At 53.1% G+C, this 26,259-nt stretch overlaps 2 protein-coding genes across 4 annotated transcripts in view; one reads left to right on the forward strand and one right to left on the reverse strand.

Annotated features, from left to right (window-relative positions):
* The window catches only part of CDK5RAP3 (CDK5 regulatory subunit associated protein 3), a 10,381-nt gene extending 1,351 nt beyond the window's left edge, over window positions 1-9,030 (reverse strand). The window contains exons 1-12 of one of the 2 annotated variants that reach the window (XM_027094764.1): window positions 8,851-9,030; window positions 8,581-8,626; window positions 6,058-6,189; window positions 5,677-5,777; window positions 5,273-5,321; window positions 4,464-4,642; window positions 4,086-4,222; window positions 3,781-3,925; window positions 3,292-3,402; window positions 2,273-2,351; window positions 1,613-1,701; window positions 90-295 (exon numbers count right to left, since the gene is read on the reverse strand). In XM_027094764.1, the coding sequence (XP_026950565.1) occupies window positions 90-295; window positions 1,613-1,701; window positions 2,273-2,351; window positions 3,292-3,402; window positions 3,781-3,925; window positions 4,086-4,222; window positions 4,464-4,642; window positions 5,273-5,321; window positions 5,677-5,777; window positions 6,058-6,189; window positions 8,581-8,626; window positions 8,851-8,856 (1,280 nt within the window). In that variant the 5' untranslated portion in view covers window positions 8,857-9,030. Of the gene's footprint in view, window positions 1-89; window positions 296-1,612; window positions 1,702-2,272; window positions 2,352-3,291; window positions 3,403-3,780; window positions 3,926-4,085; window positions 4,223-4,463; window positions 4,643-5,272; window positions 5,322-5,676; window positions 5,778-6,057; window positions 6,190-7,997; window positions 8,205-8,580; window positions 8,627-8,850 lie in introns of those variants that run through there. The other variant, XM_027094766.1, reaches the window with a different exon arrangement.
* Window positions 9,031-18,263: 9,233 nt separating this feature from the next.
* On the forward strand, window positions 18,264-24,154 carry PRR15L (proline rich 15 like). Of its 2 annotated transcripts, none has more exons than XM_027094769.1 (2): window positions 18,264-18,921; window positions 22,988-24,154. In XM_027094769.1, exon 2 carries the CDS (start codon window positions 23,017-23,019, stop codon window positions 23,317-23,319), a length of 303 nt encoding a protein of 100 aa, XP_026950570.1. In that variant the 5' UTR covers window positions 18,264-18,921; window positions 22,988-23,016; the 3' UTR covers window positions 23,320-24,154. The 2 variants fall into 2 exon arrangements, with proteins under 2 accessions (XP_026950570.1, XP_026950569.1); XM_027094768.1 differs by having other exon boundaries at window positions 18,270-19,116.
* The last annotated feature ends 2,105 nt before the right edge of the window (window positions 24,155-26,259 follow it).

A 26,259-nucleotide genomic window follows, 5' to 3' on the forward strand; every position in this document is an offset into this window, starting at 1 on the left:
TAAAAAAAAAAAAAGGAGTCAGGGCTGCCCGAGATGGCAGGGCCCTGCAGCATGCCCTGAACAGCCCAACATCAGGGGGAAAGCCAGACCTTGGTGAGGCCAGGATCATAAACAGGTGCTGCATTCGAAGACTGGTGAGCTGGCCAATCAGATCCTGCAGTGCCGACACCATGGTGACCATCTTTGCTTTGGTCTGGCCCTGCAGGATGGCTGGAGCCAGCTGGAACTGGCTCACAGACAGGACGTCTGCCTCCTCACTCATCTCCACTGCTCTCTGGGACAAGAAGATCTCAAGCTGAGGACAGAAGAGGATTTGGTTCAAACCGAGAAAAGAACTCAGAAACTAGGCCCTCAGGCTGGTCAAAATGAAGAATAAGGTGAGGGTTAGATGCTGGTTGAGGAGCAGTTATTTCCTCTGAACATTTTTATTGCTAGAAACTCACCAACTATAACGTGGGAGTTTGGGGCAGCCTCCACCATCACCCTTCAGTCCCTCATTGCTGTCTCAGGCCTTACTTGGCCCTGGACCCCTCTCCTTCCTCCCAGGCTATGCGGCACATAACTACGATGCAGAGATTCAAAGGGTTCTCTCTGCCCAGTGAAGGTATTTTCTCTCCATGGGAAGAATGAGATTCAGGGAATAGGAATCCATGTTTGAGAAGCCCTGGATTAAGAAAAGGCTAGGAAGAATCTGAGAACCAGCCGCATATCTTGTCACTTTTAGTGGACCATGGAAACTTGAACTAGACTCGCGAGGACAAGGCCTTCCATGAGGCCCTCCCCAGCCAGCAGGCCACCGAGAAGTGGACAGACCCAGAGATTAACAAAGACAAGCCCCCTGCTTCCCAGTCCCAGAAAGAAGAGCCAAGAACACTGGCTCCTTACTCTAGGCTGCTGGATACTTTAGCCACAGTGATGATACTAAAACACAAAGGAGAACATGTCGCACCAAACCTCCAACAGCTTCCCAGTTCCCTCAGAGTAAAAGGCAAATTTCCAACTCCCTTCAGCTCTCTGGGCTCTTCTACTTCCCCCAGCTCCCCTGCTCAGCCACAGTGGCCTCCTTGTTCATCACACGTGCAGGACACCTCCCATCTCAAAGCTTCTGCATTGCTCCCCCTGCCTGGAAAGCTCTTCTGCCAGATATCAGCATGGCTCTCTCAGCACCCACTGCAGGTCCTGACTTACTGGTCACCTTGGCAACAAGGCCTTCTCTGACCACCAACATAAAACTGCAGGCCTTCCCAGTAACCCCATCTCCCTCCCCAGCTCTTTCTCCATGGCACTTACGTTAACACCTGACATACTACATATTTTACTTGTTTTTCTTGTTTCTTGTCTGCCTTCCCCACTAGGATATAAGATCCATGAGGTCACAGACTTTGATTTGTTCGCTGCTCAGCTCCTCAAGACAGTGCCAGGGGCTTAGGAAGTACATGATAAACACAGCTGAGTGAATGGGGGAGCCTCCTAATATGTGAGTCCCTGCTCCAGAACAAGGAAAGTGCTCAGCACCCTTACACAAGAAGGAAGGGTCAGGTAAGGTATCTGGAGCGATGCCGCCTATGCTGGTGCCAGGCCTCCCCCCGCATCACCCAGAGGACAAAGGTACCTCCATGAGCTCATCGATGAACTGATTCCGGGTCTCAGGGTATTCAAGAAGTGTCAGAGCATCTGGGCCCCTAGCAACACCTTTGGGAGCTGCCAGGAAGAGAGAAGTGATAAAGTTGCTGAGGACTGGAGAAGACTCTCAGTTTGAGAAGTCCTGGTGGGTTAATATGGACACAGACACTGCACTAAGGCCACTTCCTGTTCCAACCCAAGTGGGAAGGGTTACCCTTTCCCATTTGTCTCAGCCCTAATCAGGCACTAATGCCAACCCAAGTCTGTGAGGAGGACCACAGAGCTGAGTTCCAAAGAATGGAAAGTTCCTTCGCTCTAGTGGACGTGAAGTCTCATCCTGCACTGCCCTCTAGTGGCTCAGATCCCTACTCTCAGCTTGTGGGGAGCGGGGACCAGGTCAGGCCTCAGAGCCTATCAGCCCTCTCGGAACCTCCCCAGAGAACAGCTGACCCACATTCAGTATCCAGAAAGTTGAGAGTTTCTAGATTTAATTTTAAGAACTTCTCTCCATCCGCCTGAACTCACATCATCATGATTTTGAAAAAACAGGTAAACGTCTGAGAAGCCCAATCATGGTAGTGTACTTTTTCTTTGCTTCTAGAGACACGGGGGCAGGCTCTGCCAGGGCTGCAGGGAGGGGTGCACTCACCCTGGGTTCCGGCTTCCAGCACGGTGATCTGCAGAGCAGCAGCATCGTCTCCCCAGTCTATCTCACCACCCCCAGCTTCCTGGGTGGAGAGTAAAGAACCCCAGCAGTGTTGGGAGAACTTTCCCCAGCAAAGGGAGGGAGCCGGAATAAACCAAAGCCCTCAAAAGTTTAATGATGGGGGCTTCCCTGGTGGCGCAGTGGTTGGGAGTACGCCTGCCGATGCAGGGGACGCGGGTTCGTGCCCCGGTCCGGGAAGATCCCACATGCCGCGGAGCAGCTGGGCCCGTGAGCCATGGCCGCTGAGCCTGTGTGTCTGGAGCCTGTGCTCCGCAATGGGAGAGGCCACAACAGTGCGAGGCCCACGTACCGCAAAAAAAAAAAAAAAAGTTCAATGATGGGGCTTCCCTGGTGGCACAGTGGTTAAGAATCCACCTGCCAACGCAGGGGACACGGGTTTGAGCCCTGGTCCGGGAAGATCCCACGTGCTGCGGAGGAACTAAGGCCATGCGCCACAACTACTGAGCCCGTGTGCCACAACTACTGAAGCCCACACGCCTAGAGCCCGTGCTCTGCAACAAGAGAAGCCACCACAATGAGAAGCCCACGCATCGCAACGAAGAGTAGCCCCCGCTCACCGCCAACTAGAGAAAGCCCACGTGCAGCAACAAAGACCCAACACAGCCAAAAGCAAATAAATTAAAAAAAAAAAATTCCTCTAAAAAAAAAAAAATTCAATGACAGCACATTGCAGCCCTGATGGAGGTGGCAAAGATGGCACTATGGGCCCATGCATGTAGGTACCACCTGCCTATATCCCCACACCTGCCCCGAACACCATAAGAAAGAGGTCAAAACTCTGATATGTCACTTTGGAAACTCTGCCCCACACTGGACTACACCTGGTCCAAGAACTATGAACTTCATGTGATGTCTTTAAAGACAGAGACAACACTTTTCTTATCACCAAAGCAGCAATCACAGAAAGTCCTCAGAGAGATGGACCGAGAGGGCATCCTAACCTTTGAGTCCGATTCCAGGGAGATGCCCCAGTCAATTCCAGCAGCCTGGGCAGAGATGCCAGAGTCAGCTCCTTCAGACGCCACTTCCACCCCAAAGTCGCCCCAGTCAATCTGGAAGGGGGAAAAAAGTGTTAGCTCACAGAAGATGGGTGAATAAAGGGGCCTGCCTTCCCCTAGGCCTCAGCTGCTTCAGTAGGGAGTGCACTGTTTAAGCATAATGGCCTCCAAGTTCCCAAAGGAGAGCCCATCTTCAGAGAGCTCAGGGGAAGGGGTCCCAGTTCAAAGTCGACCAGCTTGCTGGGCCTCTTCCGAGCTCATCTGTTCTCTGGCCTCAAGAAAGCCAGAAAAATAAAGGGGTAGGCCCTTCCGGGCCCTTCCACCTAGTCTCTCTCACAGGAATTACCCCGTTCTTCCCTCTGGACTCTGAACTCAAGTGGGGTGTGGATGGCGTATGAGGGGAGGAAGTGGCTCTTACTAGGCCTGTCTTACCGCGTCTTCTTCCACCTGCTCAGGGGGCTCCTCGAGGTGCGGCCGCTCCACCACCGAGGGCTCCGTGCCCGTCCTCCACTCATACACGGTGGAGTTCCCCCGCGTCTGCACAAACCGTAGCATTGGCAGCACCTGCTCTGTGGGGCTGCAACGGAGCAGGCAGCTGACCCTCCTGCTGCCCACTCATGAGGCCAGCATGGGCCCCGACTCTCAAATATCATGTGGGGAAAATACAAGTGGAGAGAGCACAGCTGGGGAAGTAGCTAAACTGTCCCCCCCGCTGGGGAGAAACAGGCCCTCAGTACCTTTCACACACAAACCCCACACAGGCCTGGTACAGGTCGATGGCTTCCCCCAGGGACTGGGCCGCCACCCCAATCTCAGCCAACTGACTCGGCAGGTCCTTCACCAGGGCCAGCAGTTCTCTTTGGACGTTGTCCCCCTAGAGAGGATCCACGAGGTGGGCTCAGACAGAAGTGGTGGGAAGCAGAGTACAACAGATTAAAGAATACACCTGAACATTAGAGATAGGCAAGAAAATGGCCTGAGAAGGGCCCAACCAGGCTGAGAGGGAAGCCCTTCCCAGAAGCAAAGGCGTTGGGCCCAGGAAGACAGACAGAGGCCCCAGGTGTCCGTCCTCCTGCCACGGCAAGAACCTGCCGCTCACCGTGATGCCCACTCACCGTGATGCCATACTGCTTGCACGAGTGGTAGAACTGCTCCCGCATCTCGGCAGCCCCCGCCTGGCCCTCCTCCTCCTTGCGGCTGTATTCTTGCTGCAGCTGCTGGCACTTGGCGATCTGCTTCTTCAGGGAGGGGATCTCGTAGGTGACGTTCCGAACCAGGAGGCTGGAGAGTTCCACTGAGAAAGAAGGGCCCAGGAAGTTCACCCCAGATCTGCACACCATAAGGCAGGCATGCCCCAAGGACACGCACAAACATACCCCAGTCGGGTGGCGAAGAGCACAGGGTTGGCCTCCCAGCTCTTCCCCTTCCTGGCTGTGGAACCTAAGACAGTCATTTAACCCCTCTAATCCAATCCTCAGCTATAAAACAGGAGCAATAATAGTTATCGTGAAGATCAAGAGAGAGAACCCACAGAAAACACAAGTACAATCCCTTGCATTTAGTAGGTGTTCCGTCAATATTAGCTATTACAATTATTTATACTATTAGAAAACACAACCCGAACTACAGTCAGCCCTTTAGTTACTCCCTCAGGCCCCTGATACAGCTCCCAGGACAACCCGTGCCTCTTGTGCTCAGTGGACGAGTCAGTCACCAGGAGGTGACTGGTGAAGACCTGCACACACCTGCTTGGTGGTCGTCCTCCTCCCAACACGCTTCGTGGAATTTATTTTCCCACCTCACAAACATCTACACCCCAGCCTCTTCCCCCACGTGAACTGTGCCTCCTAGAAGCCCACTGTCTCAGAACTTGGGGAGTCGGCCTCCCCATGGACACTGGGACTCCTGGGCTGGGCCACCTTACCTAGGTAGGTGTTGTCCTTCTCATATAGGGCTACAATCTCCTGCCAATCCTAAGAAAAGAAACAGGAAGTGGGCCTGAACAGCACTCAGCAGCCGCTGAGTGCATCCCAGCTCAGTCCCCCAGCCGGGGAGGCTCTCCCAGTCTCTGCATCTCCTCGTCCTCCTCCATAATGCTGGCTGGACCACCCACTTTATTTTAAGAGTGTGGTGCCGACAAGCGATCCCCAAAGCAAATGTAAAGCCAGGGGTAGGATCTACTTTTGGCATAAACTGTGGGGACGGAGAGAAAGTGGAGGAGATATTCTATGTAGGCGTCTCCACTGGATCCTCAGCGAGACCAGACAGGCTCTGACCCCCTGGACTGGAGGTCTCCAGCTGCGTGTTACCACCATCGCCCACACTTGCCTTCATTCGCTGTGAAGAATACCGGCCAAAAATATTTTTTGTGGAGGCTTCAGTGCCTTTGAGAAGCTCCACAATTCTTAGGCAGTGGAAGTAGTGAATGTCTGGAAAGCAAGAAAGAACAAAGACTTCGAGAATTACAGTGTCCCCCCACCCACTGTGGCCACCGCGCATGGCTGACTCACGTGTATGCTAGTAACTTTAGCAGGCAGAGCTCTCCCCTTCATCATTTTGTGTTGAACGAAACAAGCATCTATACCCCAACTAAAAACCTCTCTTTCTTTAGGGGTCAGCCCTATGGCTAAAGGAAAGGGAGCAGCTCAGCTGATATGTACCACCCCAGGAAAGGGGTGGGGTCCAGTAATGTAGCCCCAAAGCACTCACAGGATCCAGAGAGCAGCTGGGCGATCTCTTGGCTCTCTGGCATGTCCTGGATGGCGGCATTGATCTTCTCTCGGATGGTCAACACCAGACTCTGCCATTTCAGGTTGCAGTGCCTTCTGTCCACCAGCCAGTCTACAGGAGAAGCACCCAAATCGCAGCATTTCCATTCCCATGGCCAAAATTCCATCACTGATTCAAGTGAAATATGCTAAGGCATTGGCTAAAAGTTGTATTCATATTGGTTAAGGTGTGGGGGTCACGGGAAGATGGGAATGAAGACAGGCCCGAAGGGATGCTTGGGGCTAAACAGACTCTGGCAACCTGACTTCATCCACAGTGTGACTTTTATAGAGCAATTGCCTCAACACAGGGATAAAGTAAAACTTCAAATTGGTCCTGACATCAAAGTGCCAATATGGACCATATTCTCCATGATATTCTTGCTTCCACGGATAACTATATCTTTCTTACTGACAGCAGACGCTATTCAACTTCCACTTCCTCAGGGCTGGGATTAACCATGACAATGGAAAATACAAGATGGTTATGCCAAATACCAGATGAATGAATAACTGCAAAGCCCCTACTACCTACAGCGCCCTAAGGACTAGATAACACTGGTCTCTTCTTACCAGTGAAGTACCATCCTGCACACATGAATACCCGTGTGACTGACCTCCTGGATTCTAGGCCCAGATCTGTGTTTTTAGTAGAGGGTATAGGTGGATAAGAGCCATGTACATTTCCTCAGTAGGAGAGAGCTAAGAGCTAGACTTTGTGGTCAGATGGTCCTGGCTTCTAATTACTAACTTTCTTGGGCAAGTCTCTCAAACGCTCTGTGCCTCAGTTTCCCTACATGTAAAATGGGGATGATAAAGATACTGAGTACAAGGGGGAATGAAGGTAAAACACTGAGTGCTGTGTCTGACACATGGCAAGGGCTCAATGAACTGTAGTGATCTTCATTTTCATAATGTCAGGCACATAAAACAGCACCTTGTATAGAATAAACCCTCAATAAATGGCTGTTGTTTTATTGGTCCTTTTCATGACATCGAGTGTACGTGTGCTGGGCTTCCCTGGTGGTACAGTGGTTGAGAGTCCGCCTGCCGATGCAGGGGACACGGGTTCGTGCCCCGGTCCAGGAAGATACCACATGCCGCGGAGCAGCTAGGCCCGTGAGCCATGGCCACTGGGCCTGCGCGTCCGGAGCCTGTGCTCCGCAACGGGAGAGGCCACAACAGTGAGAGGCCCACGTACCGAAAAAACAACAACAAAAAAAGAGTTTACGTGTGCTGAAGAGCTGGGACAAATCTGCAACAAAACTAAAGAAGCTCCACTAAGTGGCCACCTTGCCCTTGTTAATAAATCTGCCAGCTGGTCAAACACTGAGGGCCCACACTAGTTATCAGTTATATTCCCTCCACTGTATTCCTCTAAAATCTTCAGAAAGAAAAAGTCTGTAGATGTCACAGAAGTAGAAGCAAAGGGATGAGGCAAACAGATGTCATCTTAATGACAAACCAGCATCAAAACAATTAATCCAGGGCTTCCCTGGTGGCACAGTGGTTAAGAATCCGCCTGCCAATGCAGGGGACACGGGTTCAAGCCCTGGTCCGGGAAGATCCCACATGCCACGGAGCAACTAAGCCCGTGCGCCACAACTATTGAGCCTGCACTCTAGGGCCCGCGAGTCATAACTACTGAGCCCACGTGCCACAACTACTGAAGCCCGCGTGCCTAGAGCCCATGCTCCGCAACAAGAGAAGCCACCGCAATGAGAAGCCTGTGCACCATTAACGAGTGGCCCCCACTGGCCGCAACTAGAGAAAGCCCACGCGCAGCAACGAAGACCCAATGCAGCCAAAAATAAACAAATACATATATATATATATATATATATATATATATATATATATTTATATATAAAGAAAACAAACCCAGGAGCTGTGCGTGGCCCTGGAGGGGTCAGAATGAAGAGGTCCTTCCCTGGCTCTGAACTGGGGAGGAGGTATATAGATCAGATACAGATGGCAGGGAGATGACCTGGCCACTAAAAGGTTTTTCTTTCCAACTGGATCTATGTTCCTCTTCCTCCTAAAATCAAGGGGAGATGGAACCTTTTTTTTTTTTTTAAAAAAAGGGGGTTTTCCGGCATATACAAAAAAGCATAGATACTGGAACCTGACAGACTTAGGTTCTAACTTCAGATCTGCCATTCAGTAGCTGACCATCTTTAAGGTAAGACCTCACCTCACCCTCTCTGTGCCTGAAAGATATCATTGACAACACATTTTATAAATGTTAAAGCAGAAAACACAGGTCAATTACAGACTCTATGTCTGTTTCCTTCCCGCTCCTCTTAGCGGGGCAATCCGGCCACAGATGGGGGCATAGAACAGGGCGAGTGGTCAACGCCTCAACAGGGGCCTTGGGATGTCGGGGCTCCAGCTGTTGGTGACAGGGGGCAAAGGGGCCAGGCCTCCCCCTGACAGCTGGCTGAGCGGGGGTGCCCCCTCCTACCGAGCAGTTTGCTGGTCTGGATGTCGATGGGCACGTGCTGATGGTCCTGTCGGGAAACACGGCGGGGAAGGGAGCGTGAGTCCTGGGAGCGAACAAGCCACTCGCGCGCTCATTTCACCGACCCTACCGCCACCCTGCGGGGCCAGCACGACTGGCCGGGGAGGGCCGCGCCCCGGAGGTAGCCCGGGAAGCAGGTCAGGGACGGGCGGGCTGAACTCAGTTCAGGGGTCCCAACCCAGCCCCCCACCTCCCCAGCTACTGTTCCCCCACCTGCATCTTTCCACCACTTCCGCTTCCGGCCGCCGACCCGGGCCCGCCCCGCCTACCACTAATCCAGTGGTGGTGTGGCTGAGCCTCAGTTTAGGTCTCCTCCGGCCACGTCACCGCCTTCCTCAGAGCCAATCGGGGCGCGCGCTCCACCCGGGCTTCAAGCCCCACCCACCCCGGGGCTCCGAGTGGCTGAGCCCGGGAAGGGCGGGAGAAGAGGAGACAGCCAATGGGAGGCGTGAGGCGGGCTCACGGCCGCGGAGGGGCGGGGGCTCCCGGAAAGGGCTGCAGTGGCGACGCGATTGCGGCAGGCGCCGCCCAAGAGCCGATCCCGGCCGCTTCCGGCCAGGCAGGAGTAGAGCCTTCTGCTCAAGGATTAACGCGTCTGCGGACAAGGTCCTAGCGCCCCCCTGAGGAACCTGGAGGTCGTTAGAAATGCCTTCTCTCTCCTTGCCTTGCTTTACCGTCGATCGATCGATCTCGTAGTTTGGTCTCTTGTGGCACTTGTCACACATTGCCTTCTCAGTATGTAATAGGCAAGTGTTGAACACCTGCTATGTGTTGTGTGATTAGGGCAGGGATCGGGAGGGAGGAGGGTCAAGGGAGGCGTCCCAAAGATAACACCTAAACTGAGTGTTAAAAGAAGGGCGGCAGAAAGAGGTGATGTGGGACGGGTGTTCTGGGTGGAGGAGACTGTACAAAGTTTTGCAGGCCACAAACCGCAAGGGGGTGCAGGGAAAAACCGGCAGGTAGGACTAGCAAAATAATTGGTGGGGTCCTGTGCAAAATTAAAATGCCCTTGTTAAAAAATATGAACTGCAGAGGTCTCACACTCATGAAGCCGGGCCTGCAGGCAGGCCAGCCTCTGTGCCGTGAAAGGTTTGAGGCACAAGAGACTGTAGAGGCGGAAGGGTAGTATTGTATCATATCATCTCACGAAGGAACTTGGACTTCACGCCTGCAGAGAGAGGGGAACCATTGGAGGGTTTTAAGGGTTTGAGCCTTGAGACAGGGAGGGACCTGTACAGATTGACTGCAAAGAAGATGGATTCAAGGGAGATAAGACTGTCAGGAGGTTATCATGCAGGAGTTAGAGCCTGACCTGGGACAGAGGCATGAGGAGAAAGAGAAGGACTGGATTTCCGAGATGTTTTGGAGGAAAATGGACAGGACTTGGCAATCGATTGGCTGTGTGGTTTGGGGACAGCAGGATGACACCTAGGTGGTTGGATGCGAGTGCCTCCACCTAAGACAGGGTTGCAGGATGCTGAGCCGGGGTTGAGGAGGAGGGCATATCAGCTTTGAATTTGTGGGGTTGGTGGCCCTGGGAGACCCCCAGGTGGCAAGTATGCAGGAGGCACTTGGGTCTGTAGCTCTGGAGTTCAGGGGACTGGGGACGCAGCTTTGGAGAGCCGTAGGCTGACTGATCTGTGGTCCAGGTGGTGGCTGAAGCTGAGGGAGGGCATGAGATTGGGCAAGAAGTGGGGAGCGTGAGGAGAGAGGAGAGAGGCGGGGCTGGGGATCTCACAGGGCTGGGTGTGCCACTTTGCATCCCTCCCCTTCCAGGTTGTTAGCTCCTCAAGGGGGCTCTGCCTGGGTCTTTCTAAATGACCCCCCCACTCCCCCCACCACTCTGCCCCGTCTCATCACTTGGGGCTTAGTAGATTTTTTATTGAACTGTGTGATGTGATAGGGCAGTGAGAAGGCCTAGATTCCTGCCCACTGAGATCTTGGACCATTTCCATAAGCTCTCTGCCAGCCATGGTTTCCTCAACATGGAGATAACACCTATCCTGACCACCTCAGAGTATTTCTATTTACAAGCCTAAACAAATAAGCATACTAATGTACGTAATTCTTTATAGCTTACAACATGCTTTCATAGATTTTTCTCATTATTTGCAAACTGTGTGGGTGTATGTGTGTATAAAACATTAATCATTATTTTTATAGAATGGGTTGAAAGACTTCCGTAAAAATGGTTCATAGGGCAGAACTAAGGGCCTCTTCAGGGCTCTCTCGTGGGAATTTGGCTCCCATCTTAGAGTCCTGACTCAGGCTATAGGAATTGCCGGGGCTCCTCCATGATTAAACAAACACTTACTGGGCTCCAACTCTGTGTTCCTGGCTCCCTGGGACATCCCAAGAAGCATGGCCCTGCCCTACCCTCAAGGTACATCTCTCCTCCTTGAACCAACAGGCAGGGCAGGACAGGAGGAGTCTAGAAGGCCCAGCGCTGGTGGGTTGGTGGAGACAGAGACCACCAGCACTTCACCTCCCCCCACCCCCGCAGCACCCCGGGTGGCTCATGTGGAACAGAAGGATGTTTGAGAACAGCTCTGCCTGGCTCCTGGCCTCAGGGTGGTGGCCCCGGACGGAGAGCGTAGGAGTGTGGATTTTGCACAGTATCTGCACAGTCTGTCCTTTTCTGAGGCCATAGAGAACCTCAGGGCTGATGGGCAGATAAGCACACAAGTGGTCTGGCATCCAGGGCATCGAGGTCTTCAGGACTCCCATCATCTGGAAAGTGGCCGGGAGAGGCTGTGAAAGGCTTCTGGCTGTGAATCTCTCAATTCTCTGCTGATCTAGCAGGTGGGGGAGGGGCAGCACATAGGAAGGTGAGGAAGGATTAGAGCAGGCCTGTGGCGGCTTTGGACAGGAAAGCACAGAGCCCCAGGGTGGTGTGTATGCAGACTGCCTTGTCATCCTTTGTTGTTGTTGTTTGTTTGCTTATTAAGCGATAGTCATTGTGCCCTGTGCCGGTGTAGATCTAAATGTTTTACAAACCTTATCTAATTTGATCCTTCCAAGCAAACCTTATAATGTGGGTACTGTTATTAGGCAGATTTCAAAGGTAAGGGAGCCAAAGCTTAGGGAATTAAGTAACTTGTCCAAGATCATAGAGCTGGAGCTGGTGAGGCTGGGATCCAAACCCAGGCCTGTCTGCCTCCCCAGCCCTCATTCTTGTTCTCTGTGGGATGTAGCTTCTCCGGCAGCCCTGCCTGCTCCATTCAAGCACCACAGCTCAGCCACCACAGGCGCAGGCCTCTTCCTCCCTCTTCTTTGGCCTGATTCCCACTTTCTCCCCTGTTGTTGTATCAGACACTTAGCACCCTCACCCTGGCAGTCCCTGCACTTTCCCAGAGTTCTTTCTTACCACGCCCCATTCCGGGCAAGAAGGCCCATTACTTATGTTCCTGTCATATCCATAAAAGGAGGGCTTACCCTTGACATTCAGACATTTATCTACCATAGGTTTATGACTTTGTGGTCCATGTCTTATGTGTGTTTGCTCACAGCCACACTGACTGTGCTGTGTGTGTGTGCGCACGCGTGTGTGTGGTGTATCTGCCTGCTGGGCTGAAAGCTCTGGAAACCCAGCCTCCTCAGCTGGGCCTCTTGCTGCTTACAGTGTAATCTCTCGGGGTTGGTTTTTTCAGTCTGTCTCCGCAACTAGTCAGTGAGCCTCGTGTGGGCAGGGAGTACAGGCCTGTTCGTCTCTGTAACCCTAGCACCTGGCATGACACTCCATGTTGAGTGTCAGGTGCTTGATGGATGCCTGTGAAGGAAGGAATGAGAGAAGGTGCCGCTGGTGCAGGAAGGTCTTTAGTGATGAGTGGGGACCATGGTCACTTGGCCTGGGGGGTGGGCTGTGCATTCCCCAGCTCTATTCATCACTTCCCCCCTACAGCTCAGGACTTGGAGTCACTTGGAGTTAGAGGGAGGAATTTGAGGTGAAGATGTCAGGGCTGGTTGGCTTCACGAGTTAACACAGGCCAGAAGGCCTATGAGGGCCCAGTCAGCTGGGTCGGGGCCAATAATTGCCCGATAAACCCTGGCCACTGTGCCCTCCCCATCCCTTCACCTTTGTTAGTCGTCCGGGGGGAAACAACTCACTAGGTGGCTTCATGAATTGGGTCGAAGGTGTCATCTTCTAAGATGCCACTGCATTTCATTATTTCCTCATCCCCATCATGGCAGGTAGAGGGAATCTGCTCTTCCAAGGGAAGGAAAACCAAGTCCACTGACAAACCACTCATCTGTCAGCCTCCTTTCCCATGCAGTTCAGTGTTAGTTACCCTCTATTTGTCAAGCACTGTTTGCCAAGGTGCTGGGGACCTTAACATGAAGACATGGTCCCAGCCCTCAAAGAAAGTGATGGTATGATGTGTGAGGGGCCCACCACATTCTAAATCCTGTGACAGCACACCCGGAGCCTAGCCCTGTGTTCATATATAGTAAGAACTTAAAAAATCCATACAAACAAAATAAGAGGGATGCTCGGAGTGCTAAGGGAACAGAAAGGGGGAGTATCCAACTCAATTGGGGGGTAAAGGCATGGGATGGGGATGGAAAACTATCAGAGCAGGCTCCTGGGAGAAGTAACACTTGCGCTGAGTCTGGTAGGATGGGAATGAATTGTGGTAGAAGGGAGAGGACAGAGGAGAGGTGTATAAGTGATGGGCATCATTCTAGGAAGGAGGAGTAAATAACATGGGTAAAGCACATAGGTAAGAGAGAGCATGACTCTTCCAGAACTTTATTGTGGGAACATGGGATGTTTATGGAGAGAGAAATTAGGTTGAAGAGATTGGCAAGGTGAGAGCATGAAGAATACTGGGGTCCATGACAAAGGGTTGAAATTTAATCCTGTAGATCAGGGTTCCCAACCAATAGGCAGCAGATCCCTGGAAAGCTATAGAATTGTGCAGAGTCCAGGAATCCATAAATGCAGTTGTATTATTTTAGTGCATGCTAGAAGGACAACAATCATATGGGGAAGGGGAGAAGCTTTTCTATGTTGAGAAAGGATGCTTTCAGAGAACAGGATACCCAAATGACCAATACATGTATGAAAAGCTGGTCAATCTTACTAGTAACTAGGTGTATAGTTAGCTAGGGCTGCTGTAACAAATTACCACTACCTAGGTGCTTTAAAATAACAGAAATGTATTCTCTCACAGTTCTGGAAGCCGGAAGTCTGCTCTCAAGGTGTCAGCAAGGTTGATTCCTTCCAAAGGCTCTGAGGGACAGTCTGTTCTGGTCTCTCACCCAGCTTCCGGTGGTTGCAGACAACCCTTGCCGTTCCTTGACCTGCAGCTGCATCCCTTCAATCTCTGCTTCTGTCGTCACATGGCATTCTCCCTGCGTGTTTCTGTCTCTCTCCTCCTGTAAGGACACTAGTCCTTGGGTTTAAGGCCCGCCCTAATCTAGTTTGTCCTCAGCTTATCTAATTGCGTCTGCAAAGACCCTATTTCCAAATAAGGTCACACTCTGGGGTTCTAGGTGGACATGAGTTTGGGGGACACTATTCAATCCAGTGCACTAGGGAAATGAAAATATATAAGACACAAAAATTGCTACTTCACTTCCATCATACTGGCAAATATTATAACGTCTGTGACCCAGTTTGTGTTCTCCAGAAGTAGTTGAAGTTTGGGGGGCAAGATGCTTACTAGGCATCACTCCCTGTGAGAGGAACCAGACAGAAGTAGGATTGAGCAGTGGAAGAAATCCAACCGTAATGCTGGCCTGACAAAGCTTCAGTCAATTTCGTGGAGAGCTCTGGAGTGACTATTGCCCGTCCAAGTGCCCTTCGTGGGGCTGAAATGGCTGGTCCTTATATCCCCAGATGCAGGCTGCCCCAGAAGGGCAGGCTCTTGGCAGAGGTGCTCTCTGCAGCTGCAGCAGGCCCTGAAAGAGCTGACAGCTGGAGGCCAACTGCCAAGGAAGGCAGCAAGTCCTTCCTCACGGGGTGGGGGGAGTCTGGTTGGCACATTCACTGTCTACCACAGTCTGACAATACAGAGGTGGTCAAAATGAAGAGTGAGGCAGGCCAACAAATGCTCCCCGCCGACCCGCAAGATGCCCACATCAAACCCTGGAACCTGTGAATGTGACTTTATTTGGAAAAAGAGTCTTTGCAGATGTGATTAAGTAAGGATCATCCTGGATTATCTGGGTGGACCCTAAATATTCTCCCAAGTGTTCTTGTAAAAGAGAGGCAGAGAGGGCTTCCCTGGTGGCGCAGTGGTTGAGAGTCCGCCTGCCGATGCAGGGGACACGGGTTCAAGCCCCGGTCCGGGAACATCCCACATGCCGTGGAGCGGCTGGGCCCGTGAGCCATGGCCGCTGAGCCTGCACGTCCGGAGCCTGTTCTCCACAGCGGGAGAGGCCACAGCAGTGAGGGGCCCGCGTACCGCAAAAAAAAAAAAAGAGGCAGAGAGAGATTGGACACATGGAAGAGGAGAAGGTGATGTGAGGATGGAGGAAGCGACGGGAATGATGCGGCCACAAGCCAAGGAATGCCTACCGCCACCAGAAACGGGAGGAGGAACATCTTGGTCTTGGCCAGTGAAGCTGATTTTGGAATTCTGACCTCCAGAACTGGTGAGAGAATACATTTCTGTTGTTTAAATCCATCAAGTTTGTGGTAATTTGTTACATTAGCCGCAGGGAACCAACAAAGAGTAACGGGAAAATTGCTGGTGGGTATGCGAGTTGGTGAACCCACTCAGAGGCTCTACCTTGGGATGGCAGTGAGGATCCCGAGTTCTCACACGTAGAGCATTTGGGGCAGTCCCTGGGACACTGGCTGTTCGTATTCCCAGTCCCCACTGAGGTGTCCCTGAAGGGGAGCAACGGCAGCCCCTCCAATGGCAACCTCGACATCCACCTCAGGCCTGCCCCTGCCCACCTCCCAGCTGCGCCTGGTGTAGCTTCCAGAGGCCAGTCTTTGGCCTGGCCCCACTTATCCCCTCAGCCAAGCTGCCCAACCCCTGCCCCCCCAGGATCTCCCATCTTCTGGCCTTCCAGAGGAGGGGGAGTGCTGAGGAGAAATGTAGCCCCTCTCTTCTCCCTGGAGCCTAGATCTACTCCCTGGGCAGAGGTCAATAAGAGGAATGATCTGCTGGGCCAGATTAGAGATCTATAATCCAGTGGGGCCTGGTGGCTGCATGTCCCAACAGGCACCAAGGTCCTTGAGGCTCCCTTAGGTATATTTTACTTGCTTTACTCCACAAGGACACATTTCTGAAAAAGTGCACATTGCATGTTTGTATTTGGAATATCATACTTGAACCTAGTTTTAGGAAGGTGCATTAAAAGGTGGAAAATTGTAGAAAGCAATAAAGCAGCCTTGTGGGGGTGATCTGTTTAAGGGATATTCATAGTTTATAGCCTTATCTCAAACTCCCCTCCCAACCCTGCTCCTCCCAGAAACAAACCTACCAAAGGTCAGGGGTTGGGCCTGACTTCCCAGGCTGGTCCCTCCCAGGAAGGGGAGCTGGGGCGGGCCTCTACCCCTGCACCTGGTCCTGCTGGCATTCTTCGAAGGGCAGGCTACGTGGGTATCCACTGAATCCCACCCACCAGGGCGCATCCTCCAGACTGGAGCTGAGAGAACAGAATTCTGCCCTCCTGGGTCCCACACATCAGAAAGCCCTGAATTTTGGAGTGGGGGCAGGGAGTACTTCCAGCACAAGCCCCTCCTCCTACAGATGGAAATGCTGTCCTGGCCCTTGGTTACAGTCCTCCAGGATAGTGTCATCCCATCATCCTTCCAGTATCTTCCCAACACCTGAGTTAAGTTTTTAGCCTCTTCTGGTGTCTTCTGGACTGGACATCCACTCTCAAATAGACTAGGCTTTCAGAGAAAGTGACAGATCTAGAAACCTTCTTGGGACAACTGTGTGTACCCCTCATGAGAGGCAGGAGAACCTTACAAAGTAATATCCTCAATTCACATAGACCCCAGGGGAACTGATAACATATCAGCAAGCCTGGTGTAGCTGAAACCACAAGAAGTGACATAAATGTGTTTTCTTTCACATTTACCTGCCCCAGGGAGAGTAGGACAAAGGCAAGTGGTTACATTAAGAATTTCTTAAAGACAATACTTCTGTATCTCATTTGTATTTTTTTAATTAAGTAATTAATTAATTAATTTTTGTCTGCATTGGGTTTTCATTGCTGCGCGCGGGCTTTTTCTAGTTGCGGTGAAAGGGGCTACTCTTTGTTGCGGTCCACGGGCTTCTCATTGCGGTGGCTTCTCTTGTTGTGGAACGTGGGCTCTAGGCGCGCAGGCTTCAGTAGTTGTGGCGTGCAGGCTCGGTAGTTGTGGCGCACGGGCTTATTTGCTCTGCAGCATGTGGGATCTTCCCAGACCAGGGATCAAACCAGTGTCCCCTGCATTGGCAGGCGGATTCTTTTTTTTTTTGGCAGGCAGATTCTTAACCACTGTGCCACGAGGGAAGTCCCTCTTATTTGTATTTCAAAGTTTGCATTAAGTACCTGCTACATATCAGGTCAGTATCAGTGATAGATAACTCTGGGCTCCAAGAGCTAACATTCTATAAGGGAGGCAAATACATGACTAGATCATTACAATACTATACATGTGGACTTCCCTGGTGGTGCAGTGGTTAAGAATCCACCTGCCAATGCAGGGGACACGGGATCGAGCCCTGGTCCGGGAAGATCCCACGTGCCGCGGAGCAACTCAGCCCGTGTGCCACAACTACGGAGCCTGCACTCTAGAACCTGTGAACCACAACTACTGAGCCTGCGTGCTGCAACTACTGAAGCCTGCGCACCTAGAGCCTGTGCTCCACAGCAAGAGAAGCCACCGCAATGAGGGGTCCATGCACCTCAACGAAGAGTAGCCCCAGCTCGCCCTAACTAGTAAAAGTCCATAAGCAGCAACGAAGACCCAAAGCAGCCCCAAATAAACAAATGAATAAATAAATTAAAAAGTAATACTATATATGTGTGTGTGTATACATATTTAATCAGTCATGGTATATAGCATGTTAAATAGAAGCATGTGAGTAAGCCCTGTAGGAACAAGAAAATTCCTGGTGGAGCAGGGGGCATAATAATTAATTTAGGCCTTGAGGGATGGATAGGAGTTTGTCTTGGTTTACTCAGGGTGTGGAGAGGCCATTCCTAATCTCGTCCTGTTAGGCAGCTTCTGCACCCAGGAAGGTAGGCAGAGAAAGACCTCATGTGCACATTCAGGGAGCGTTGGGAGAGGAGGCTGCAGGGGCCCCTTCCTAGGAGGGCCAGGCCAAGTCTGTTCCACTATGGGCCGTGGGGAGCCTTTGAAGGACTGTCCGCCTGAGGCCTAGGGGCACAAGGGGATATTTAGGATGGAGGCAAACACGTACTCAAGAGGCCATGAGAAGCTGAACCAAGTAGATGCAGGGTTGGAGATGGTAGGGCAGGTTTGAGAGTTGGTTAATTAGAATTTAGAATGTAACTTGGAGGGAGAGCCAGGGATAGGGGGAATCGTATGCCTTTTCTCTACCCAGTGCCTCGCTCTGAGCCTGGAACGGGACACGGTGCATGGAGGAAGGTAGGATTTCAAGGTCTTTGAAGCCTACTTCTAAGCGAGGGAGCAGGGGATGAGGATGCTTGAGGCTGTGGTGGGTCTGGAGAACCTGGCCTAAGGAGGGGCTGGTGACGCTCAACCCCACCTCCAGGGAGATCTTGAGGAAGGCCCTTCAGGTCAGGAGGCAGCCACAGCCCCCCACCCAGCACCCGCCTGAGGCTTGGGGTAGGAGCGGACAGCCTGGGAGGAGAGCCTGGGAACCGGTCTGCCAACCAGTTTAACCAGGGACTGGTTTCGACTCCGGAGTTCAAAGGAGCTGGGTGCACCCCGTCCCTCCCAGCCAATGGGAGCAGCGGCCCTTAACCCTTCCCCGACTGTGCCCCGGGGCAACGTCCAGGCGGCAGTTCATTCTGGGGAAGGGTCTGATCTCTTTGGGGCATGAAATGGGTGGGGGTGACCTTGGTTATTGTTGGGGGTTGCCAACAGGCACCTGAGAGTGGGGAAACTGAGGAGAGAGGCTCCTGTGTTCTCCCCACCTCAGACTTCTCTCAGGATTGCCTCCTCCTGGCTGGGCGGTCCCTGGAGGACCCTGGCTTCTGGGTGGGTGCGGGGGGTGCTGGGGTTGGATTTCTGGGGTGATGAATATTCATCAGGCAAGCCAGCCTCTGCTTCTGTTTACTCAGCCGGGAAGGGCTGGGTTTCAGGTTCACCTTGACTCCTGGAGCTGCAGCGCCGCTGAGCAGGTACCCGCTCCTGCACCTGTTTCTCTCTCACCTGCCGCACAGCTGCTCCTACTCAGCTCTCCTGGCCTGAGCCTTGCCTGGCGTGGCACCCCGGAGGCACCCCTACCTCCCTCAGCCTCCCTCGGGGCAGCTCCTCCACTCAGCTCCTTCTCTAGGGAAGCTCTCGCCTTCAGCCCGGAGCGATCGGGATCACAGGTACAGGCAGAGGGTGGGCAGGAGGGGAAACCAAGGCACAGACCTCTGTCAGGGGACCCAGTTCTGCCTCCACAGCTGACAGGCCCAGCTGGGAGGGGGAACCAGGCACGCAGTCTCCCATCTCTCACTAGGTGGGCAGGCAGAACTCCACTCATCCCACTGGCTTCTTGGAGTCAATCCAGGCCTCCAACAGAGCTCCTTCTGGGAAAGTTTAACTCCAGAGCGGGGCTCTGTTAACTCTTGTGAGCTGGAGCCTACCACCTCCTACCCCCCAGCCTGGAGGATGTTTCTGGCTGGCCAGTAGGAACATCTCCCTGTCCTATCCAGGGTACCCCAGTCTCATGCAGAGTGAAGAAATACCACAGGGGCCCTGCAGAGAGATGGGGGATGGGGGTTCTGAGTTCTGTCTTGCAACATGGACGCTGACTTGCTCCCTCAATCCCCCTCCACCCTTCCACCTCCACCCCTGTCAATGGTTAACTTGTCCCAGCTCAGAAGGAGCCTAGCCCAGTCTGGGCAAGGCCCTTAGGAGAGCTCACAGAACCCAGCTGGCATGGTGGGGGCTGTCCTGGGGTGCCTACATGCATGCCAGGGTGCTGACCACCATAGGCGGGGGGCGGGGGGGCAGGCTGTCCCGTGAGGCCCTTTGTGGGTTCCCATGGATGGCAAGGCCCCGGGGCAAGGGCCCTGCCCTCAGCGCGGCCTGCTCAGGGTCCTGCACAAGCAGACGTGTCACCAAACGCCGAGTCTGTTCAAAATCCCAAGTACCTTCCCTTCCCCCAGGCCTCCCTAGCCTCCTGTGACTAGGCCTGGACATGTGGCTGTAGGCATCTGGCTCTTTGCAACTTTGGATACCTGGGAAGTTTGGCTGTCGTGTCACTTTTTTTTTTTCTAAAGCAAATCAGATTTTACACTACTTTGGGGTAGCTCACTATGTAAAAGAATCTTATAGCCAGGTTATCTTGTAAAACAAAGAATAGTCCACTAATTTATCTGTTCCGCAAGTTCAGATTTCCATAGGTCAGGCTTGCCTAGAGGGCCAAACACCTGCTTACTGGTGCGCGCATGTCCTCCTGGACAGGAGGGATAGCAAGGCATGGCGAAAAGCATCTTGGAGAGGCCAGAGTTCTCCAAGGCCAGGAGACAAGGGCACCAATGCCTTGGTGCCGTGGTAGAGGCTCCAGCGCAGGGTCCGAGGGCTATTCCGACCTCTCTCTGTGGTTTTCTGACACAGTTTGGTGGTTACTGTCGGTTCAGGAGCTGGATCCTCCACTCCCCAAGTTCCTTGGCAGTGGGAGGTGGTGGGGCTGTGGACTTTGCCCCGGACCAGGTGGTGACTGGGGCACCCACAGGCCAAGCAAGCGCCCTGTCCCTCCTTCCCAGCCCTCCCCACAGCTCCTTCCAGAAACCCATTCTGGCACACCAAGTTCTGTGCAAGGCTGTGCTCAGCCCAGGTGGGGCAGACTGCCAAAGCAAAGCTCTCAGGCTATCCCCTTGGTGCACTCACCTCTCCAGGGTGCCCTGAAGGTATTTATCTGACTACTCACCCCTCCTTCACTTTCTTACTTTCTTTCTTTCTTTCTTTTTTTTTTTTTGCGGTACGCGGGCCTCTCACTGCTGTGGCCTGTCCCGTTGCGGAGCACAGGCTCCGGACGCACAGGCTCAGCGGCCATGGCTCACGGGCCCAGCCGCTCCGCGGCATGTGGGCTCTTCCCAGACCGGGGCTTGAACCCGTGTCCCCTGCATCGGCAGGCGGACTCTCAACCCCTGCGCCACCAGGGAAGCCCCCTCCTTCACTTTCTAAGTGGGAGCTGCACTAGATCTCCCTGGGATTCTCTTGCTACTTGAGCTCAACTCGAGGGACGGAGCTGGCAAAGTGGGATCTGCTTCCTGCACAGGGAGGTGGGAAGCAATCCACTGGGTATCTGCTTTGGGCAAGGGGATGGGTATACGGAGGGCCAGGGGATGACCGCAACAAGGGGGCCATGGAGGCGGGCACTCAATTCATTCCAAGCCTAGGTCAGTATCCCACTTTCATATTTTCTGAATTTGATATGCTCCCCCTCTAAAAGAAATCCAGACTCATTATGGAAAATCTGGGAATCAAAAAATGGAGAGGAGGGCTTCCCTGGTGGCGCAGTGGTTGAGAGTCTGCCTGCCGATGCAGGGGACACGGGTTCGTGCCCCGGTCCGGGAAGATCCCACATGCCGCAGAGCCTGCGCGTCCGGAGCCTGTGCTCTGCAACAGGAGAGGCCACAATAGTGAGAGGCCCGCGTACGGCTAAAAATAAATAAATAAAATATAAATAAATAAATAAATAAATGGAGAGGAGAAAACATCCCCTATTCCTTCTACATAAAGAGAACCAATATTAATCATTTGTCATATTTCTTTCTGGTCTTTTTAGAAAATGTAAATGTAGTTAAGACCATCAGGGTTTTTTTGTTTGTTTTTTGGGTTTTTTGGCCACGCCGCATGGCTTGCGGGATCTTAGTTCCCCACCAGGGGCTGAACCCAGGCCCTCGGGCCCTCAGCAGTGAAACGGTGGAGTCCTAACCACTGGACCGCCAGGCAATTCCCAAGACCATCAGTTTTTAAAAGGCGGTGACACGTTTGCCTGGGCTTAGGCCGGCTGACCATCTAGCTTTCTGTACTGTGTACTGTGGCTATCGCACCCGCCTCCTCAGGACTTTCACAGCCCATGCCACGGAGTCCTGAGAACCAGACCACCAATCCCTCCGGGCCCAGAGATGTCTCCATTTCTCATTGCTCTGCGTGCTTTTTCATTGATCTTAATTCCTCCAGTCTATGCTCTCTTCTTCTTGTGGTGTCCAGGCAACTTCACCTGCCCGAACTTCGACTAGCTCAGGCGGCAACTTTGTGGAAATTAGTAAAAGGCTAGGCCACATCTGTGTCACGACAGGGGTGAAGCCTGGATTTCAGCCCCCTTGCCCCACCTCTTGTGGGGTATCCTTATGGAGGGTCCAGCCTGTGATAACCAGATCCCACATGTACCTCTTGGCCTCACCAAACTTCCTTCCAAATGTTCAGGTCCCCTTCAAACCCCTGTCCTTGTGGAAGCCGTATGGGGAAGGGGACCCACCCCTCAATAATTATCACATTAGCATAAATGTTATTGAATGCTTTGCAAAGCATGTCTACCTCATGGGCAGGGATTAACGTTAGAGCTAAATGTTAGGGCTGAAAGGGATGGGTGAGGACACCGAGGTCCAGAGAAGTAACTTGCCAGAGGTCACGAGGCTGGAACAGTCCTCGGGACTTCCCGCTCCCAGCCTGACATTTCTTGCCCTTAGAAAAACCCCGGCTGCTCATTTAGTCGTGGTGGGGACCACTGGGAAGTCCAAATTACTCTGACCATCACAAATCCTATTTAATTTTGTAATGAATCCCAAGTAAAATGCACAGGGTGTTTCTGTCCGTCTGATACCAGCTGACCATCTGTCCACTCCTGGCAGCAGCGCCTGGAGGTATAGCAGGAACAGCATGGGAAGGTGGCAAAGGCCTGGTTGCTGTGTGACCGGGGCGAGCTCTTCCCCTTCCTGCAGCCCCAAGGGGCCTGGAGTGTCAAAGCTGCCTGGCAGTGGTGTTTGGTTGTCCCATTGTCCCCTCCGCCTGGCTCAGATGGCGTCCCCATGGATGTCTTCTTGGCCACCCCTTCCCCAGACCCCTCTCTCTCCTGATATACCCCAAAAGTATTGCATCACCTACCTGAATCCTGGGTTCATTTGGCCCCAGGCTTCAATTCTTTCAAGCCCAGGCTATGAAAATAGCCCACATTTGGGAGACTAGAAAGGGGCCCCCGCCCCTTCTCCCCACTGACCCCTTTCTCTACATCCCCTGCTCCTGCAGAAAGGCCCACCCTCGGGTGTGAGAGCACCATGACCGAAGTTGGTTGGTGGAAGCTGACTTTCCTCCGGAAAAAGAAATCCACTCCCAAGGTGCTGTATGAGATCCCTGACACCTACACCCAAACTGAGGGCGGTGCAGAGCCCCCAAGGCCTGACGGCGGGGGCCCCAACAGCAACTTTAACACCCGCCTGGAGAAGATTGTGGACAAGAACACGAAGGGCAAGCACGTCAAAGTCTCCAATTCGGGCCGCTTCAAGGAGAAGAAAAAGGTCCGAGCCACGCTGGCAGAGAACCCCAACCTCTTTGATGACAGGGAGGGCAAAGGACAGTGAAGGGGGCCAAGCAGGACGCTAGCACCTCCCCACTCCCTGCCATCAGCCGGATCTGAGACGGGAGCTCGCCACGCTGGCCTCTTTGGCCACAGCTGAAGCCTCGGCGGCAGTCGATGCCTGCTGGCAGGAAACGTCTGGTTTTAGGTTTGTATTTATGTGCTCCAGCTTTCTGGAAGGCCTGAGAGATCCCAGGTCCTCCCGCCCTGCCCCACCACACACAAAGGCACTCCAGTTCAAGGATGAAAAGTCCCACTCAGGAAGGACAGCCCTCCTCGAAGAGGTGGAAGCACCAGAAGGGAGGTGGGCGTGGAAGGAATGGAACAGGGAGCTGGACAGACCTCACCCCCTCCTGGGACACAGGGTCAAGGGTGAGTTTGAATTGCTGCTCCCTCTACTTTCTCTACCTGTGATTATTCTCTGGATCGATTCTGAGAGTGCATTTTCCAGAAGCCACGTGATGCGGGGTGGCTTCCTGGAGCTGAGGCGGAGATGCTGAACTTGAGCTCACCTCCTAACTCAGGTGGGAAGCTTCCTGGAACTCTGCCCCCAGGTGCAGGGGGAGGGCAACCCTGGCACTCCCTAGGCGGTGCTGCAGAAGGCCAGATTAGGGACCCCACGGGTTTCTGCACATACCCTCAAAGGAAAGCTACACTGCCCCGCGGGTCCAAACTCAGAAAGGGGGTGGGAGGCTCTGACAGGAGCCCTCCTCCCCCTACTAGTATTTAAGATGGATCAGCCTCAGAGGTGAGTCCTGCAGCCTTGAATTTTGTTTAAAAAAATCCTCGTAGGTTTCCCTTTGTGTAATAAACAATGCTGCAGAAGCAGAGAACCTGTTTATGCTCTTGTCTTGCATTTACTGAGATGCTGTTTTTCATGCCTTTACTCTTTTTTACTTTGTGTTCGAACTATTCCTCTCAAGCACCAGGAAGGGTCCCCAGGTGTAAAAATGTTAGTGACCTGGGTCACTAACTTCATCACCAAGCCATCTTTAGCATCTGGAGATGAAGAGAGTAAAGGAGGGCGCTAGTTACACCTCAGCAAGAGAGGCTGTCAGGGGCTCCAAGAGAATGGAGTAGACCTTTGGTGACCAATCCCCAAATCTCAGTGGTTTGGTTTGGGATCCAGATGCAAATTCTGGTTCCCCCCTTAGTAGCTGTGTGATGTGGGGGAACATTAAAGAGAAAAAAAAAGCAGCAACAGCAACAATAACAAAAAACACCTCCTCTGAGCCTGTTTCCTCTTCTGTAAAAGGGGCTGTAATAATACCTATTTCACAGGGGGTGGTCAGTATTAAGTGGCCCGTAAGTAGTCCTATAGTAGGTGCCCAGTGAATATCGGTTTCCTTCCCCTTCCTTTATGAAGGAACTCCACTATAGCCCACAGCTACCGTTTAAGGACAAGGAGAGAGCTTACTCCCTATGCTGTTAGGTCCAGACCCAGGAGCTGAGAACTGGAAAAAATTGGCCAAATCTTTGGAGCTCATGGTGGGAACAGAGAGAGACCAAGGTGACAACTAAACAATGTGATTCTGTGGCTTCCAGGTCAGCTCCTCGCAGGCTACTGGGCCACCCCAGGGAGGTACTCAGGAAATTTACCAAAACAAACAGACCTGTACAAGGGTGCCTTTGTTAGGTGGCCTCACCCAGGCCACAGGGAACTCTGAGGATGAGTGTGGGAGACCAGGGGCCAGAGGGAGGGAAGGCGGGCTCAGGTGTGCTGCCTTCCCCAAAGCCTCTTCCCGTATCCCTCCCCACCACATGGAACTTTCTAGGGTCCCATCAATCACTCAGCCCATAAGGCCTCCCATGGAGGAGCTGACTTTCCCAGGGCTGCAGCTCTGCCTAGGGTTAGCAGCTGACACTCACAGAGGGCTTCTGACAGGCTAGGCGCTGTGACAAGTCCTCCACAAGGGTCCTCCTTTAACTCAGCAGAGGTGCTATCAGTATCGCTGTTTTCCACTTTTCCAGGTGCATTAGCTGAGGCTTAGAGAGGTCAAGTCACTAGCCCTAGGTCAGGGCTTGCAGTGGCCGAGCTGGGACGGAGGCCAGAGCTGTGCACATGACTGCTGCACCACACAGCCCCTTCCACACTTGATTTTTATCTGCTTAGGGAAGGGAAACTGAGGCTCAGAACAAGGAAAGGAGCACAGTCACCTTCTGCAGAAGGGGAGGTGGGGTTATGCCTGGGCCTCGGGATCCTGGACGGCAAGCACCATCCGATGGGGCTGCCCAGACCCTGGAACCAGTGAGGGAAAGTCAACCAGCTTCAAAGGTGAGTGTCCCCTGTGACCCCAGACGGTAGGGACCTGCCACTTCAGCCATCCTGAGGTTCCCTGAGGCAAGGGGGGGGTGAGGTTGGGCCCTGGGCCACTGACCCGTGGTTCTATCTCATGCTGGCAACGCATGCACCACCACCCCTCTTAGGTGAGAGAGTCTGCAGGCCCCCCTGCCCCATGCTTGCCACCCCACTCCACGGCCCAAAGTGATGTCCGCGGAATCTTCCACGGAAACTCCACATATATCCCTAAGCTGGGGGATGGATGAATGGGGGTGGGGGGAGGTACTAAAAGCCAAAGGGAGATCTGGCTGCCCAGGGAGTCAGAGCCAAGGCGGCTGCAAGTGTTCACGAGGCCGGGGCAGGAGGAGGAGGAAGCGAGGGTGCAGATACGTGCGGGAGCCGGGAGAGGCTGTGGGTTATCGACCACAGTTTCACTGGGACAAGACCCAGGGGTGGCAAGGGGGAAAGGGGGAGCAGGGAGGGCCGACCAGAACTGGCCTGCACTGCCCAGGAGGGGCCAACCCTGGGCTTCGGGCTCCCCCTGCTGGACGCCCAACCTCCCAGAGGGGAGAAGCCAGTTGGGAGGAGTTGCTTAATTCCCCAACTCCCCTCAATCCTGGGGGGCGGGGACGAGACTGGGCTCGATTGAACATTAATATCATG

Source organism: Aethalodelphis obliquidens, unplaced genomic scaffold (assembly GCF_003676395.1).
Source record: "Aethalodelphis obliquidens isolate GAN/ISIS:26980383/991018 unplaced genomic scaffold, ASM367639v1 scaffold89, whole genome shotgun sequence".
Lineage (NCBI taxonomy): Eukaryota > Metazoa > Chordata > Mammalia > Artiodactyla > Delphinidae > Aethalodelphis > Aethalodelphis obliquidens.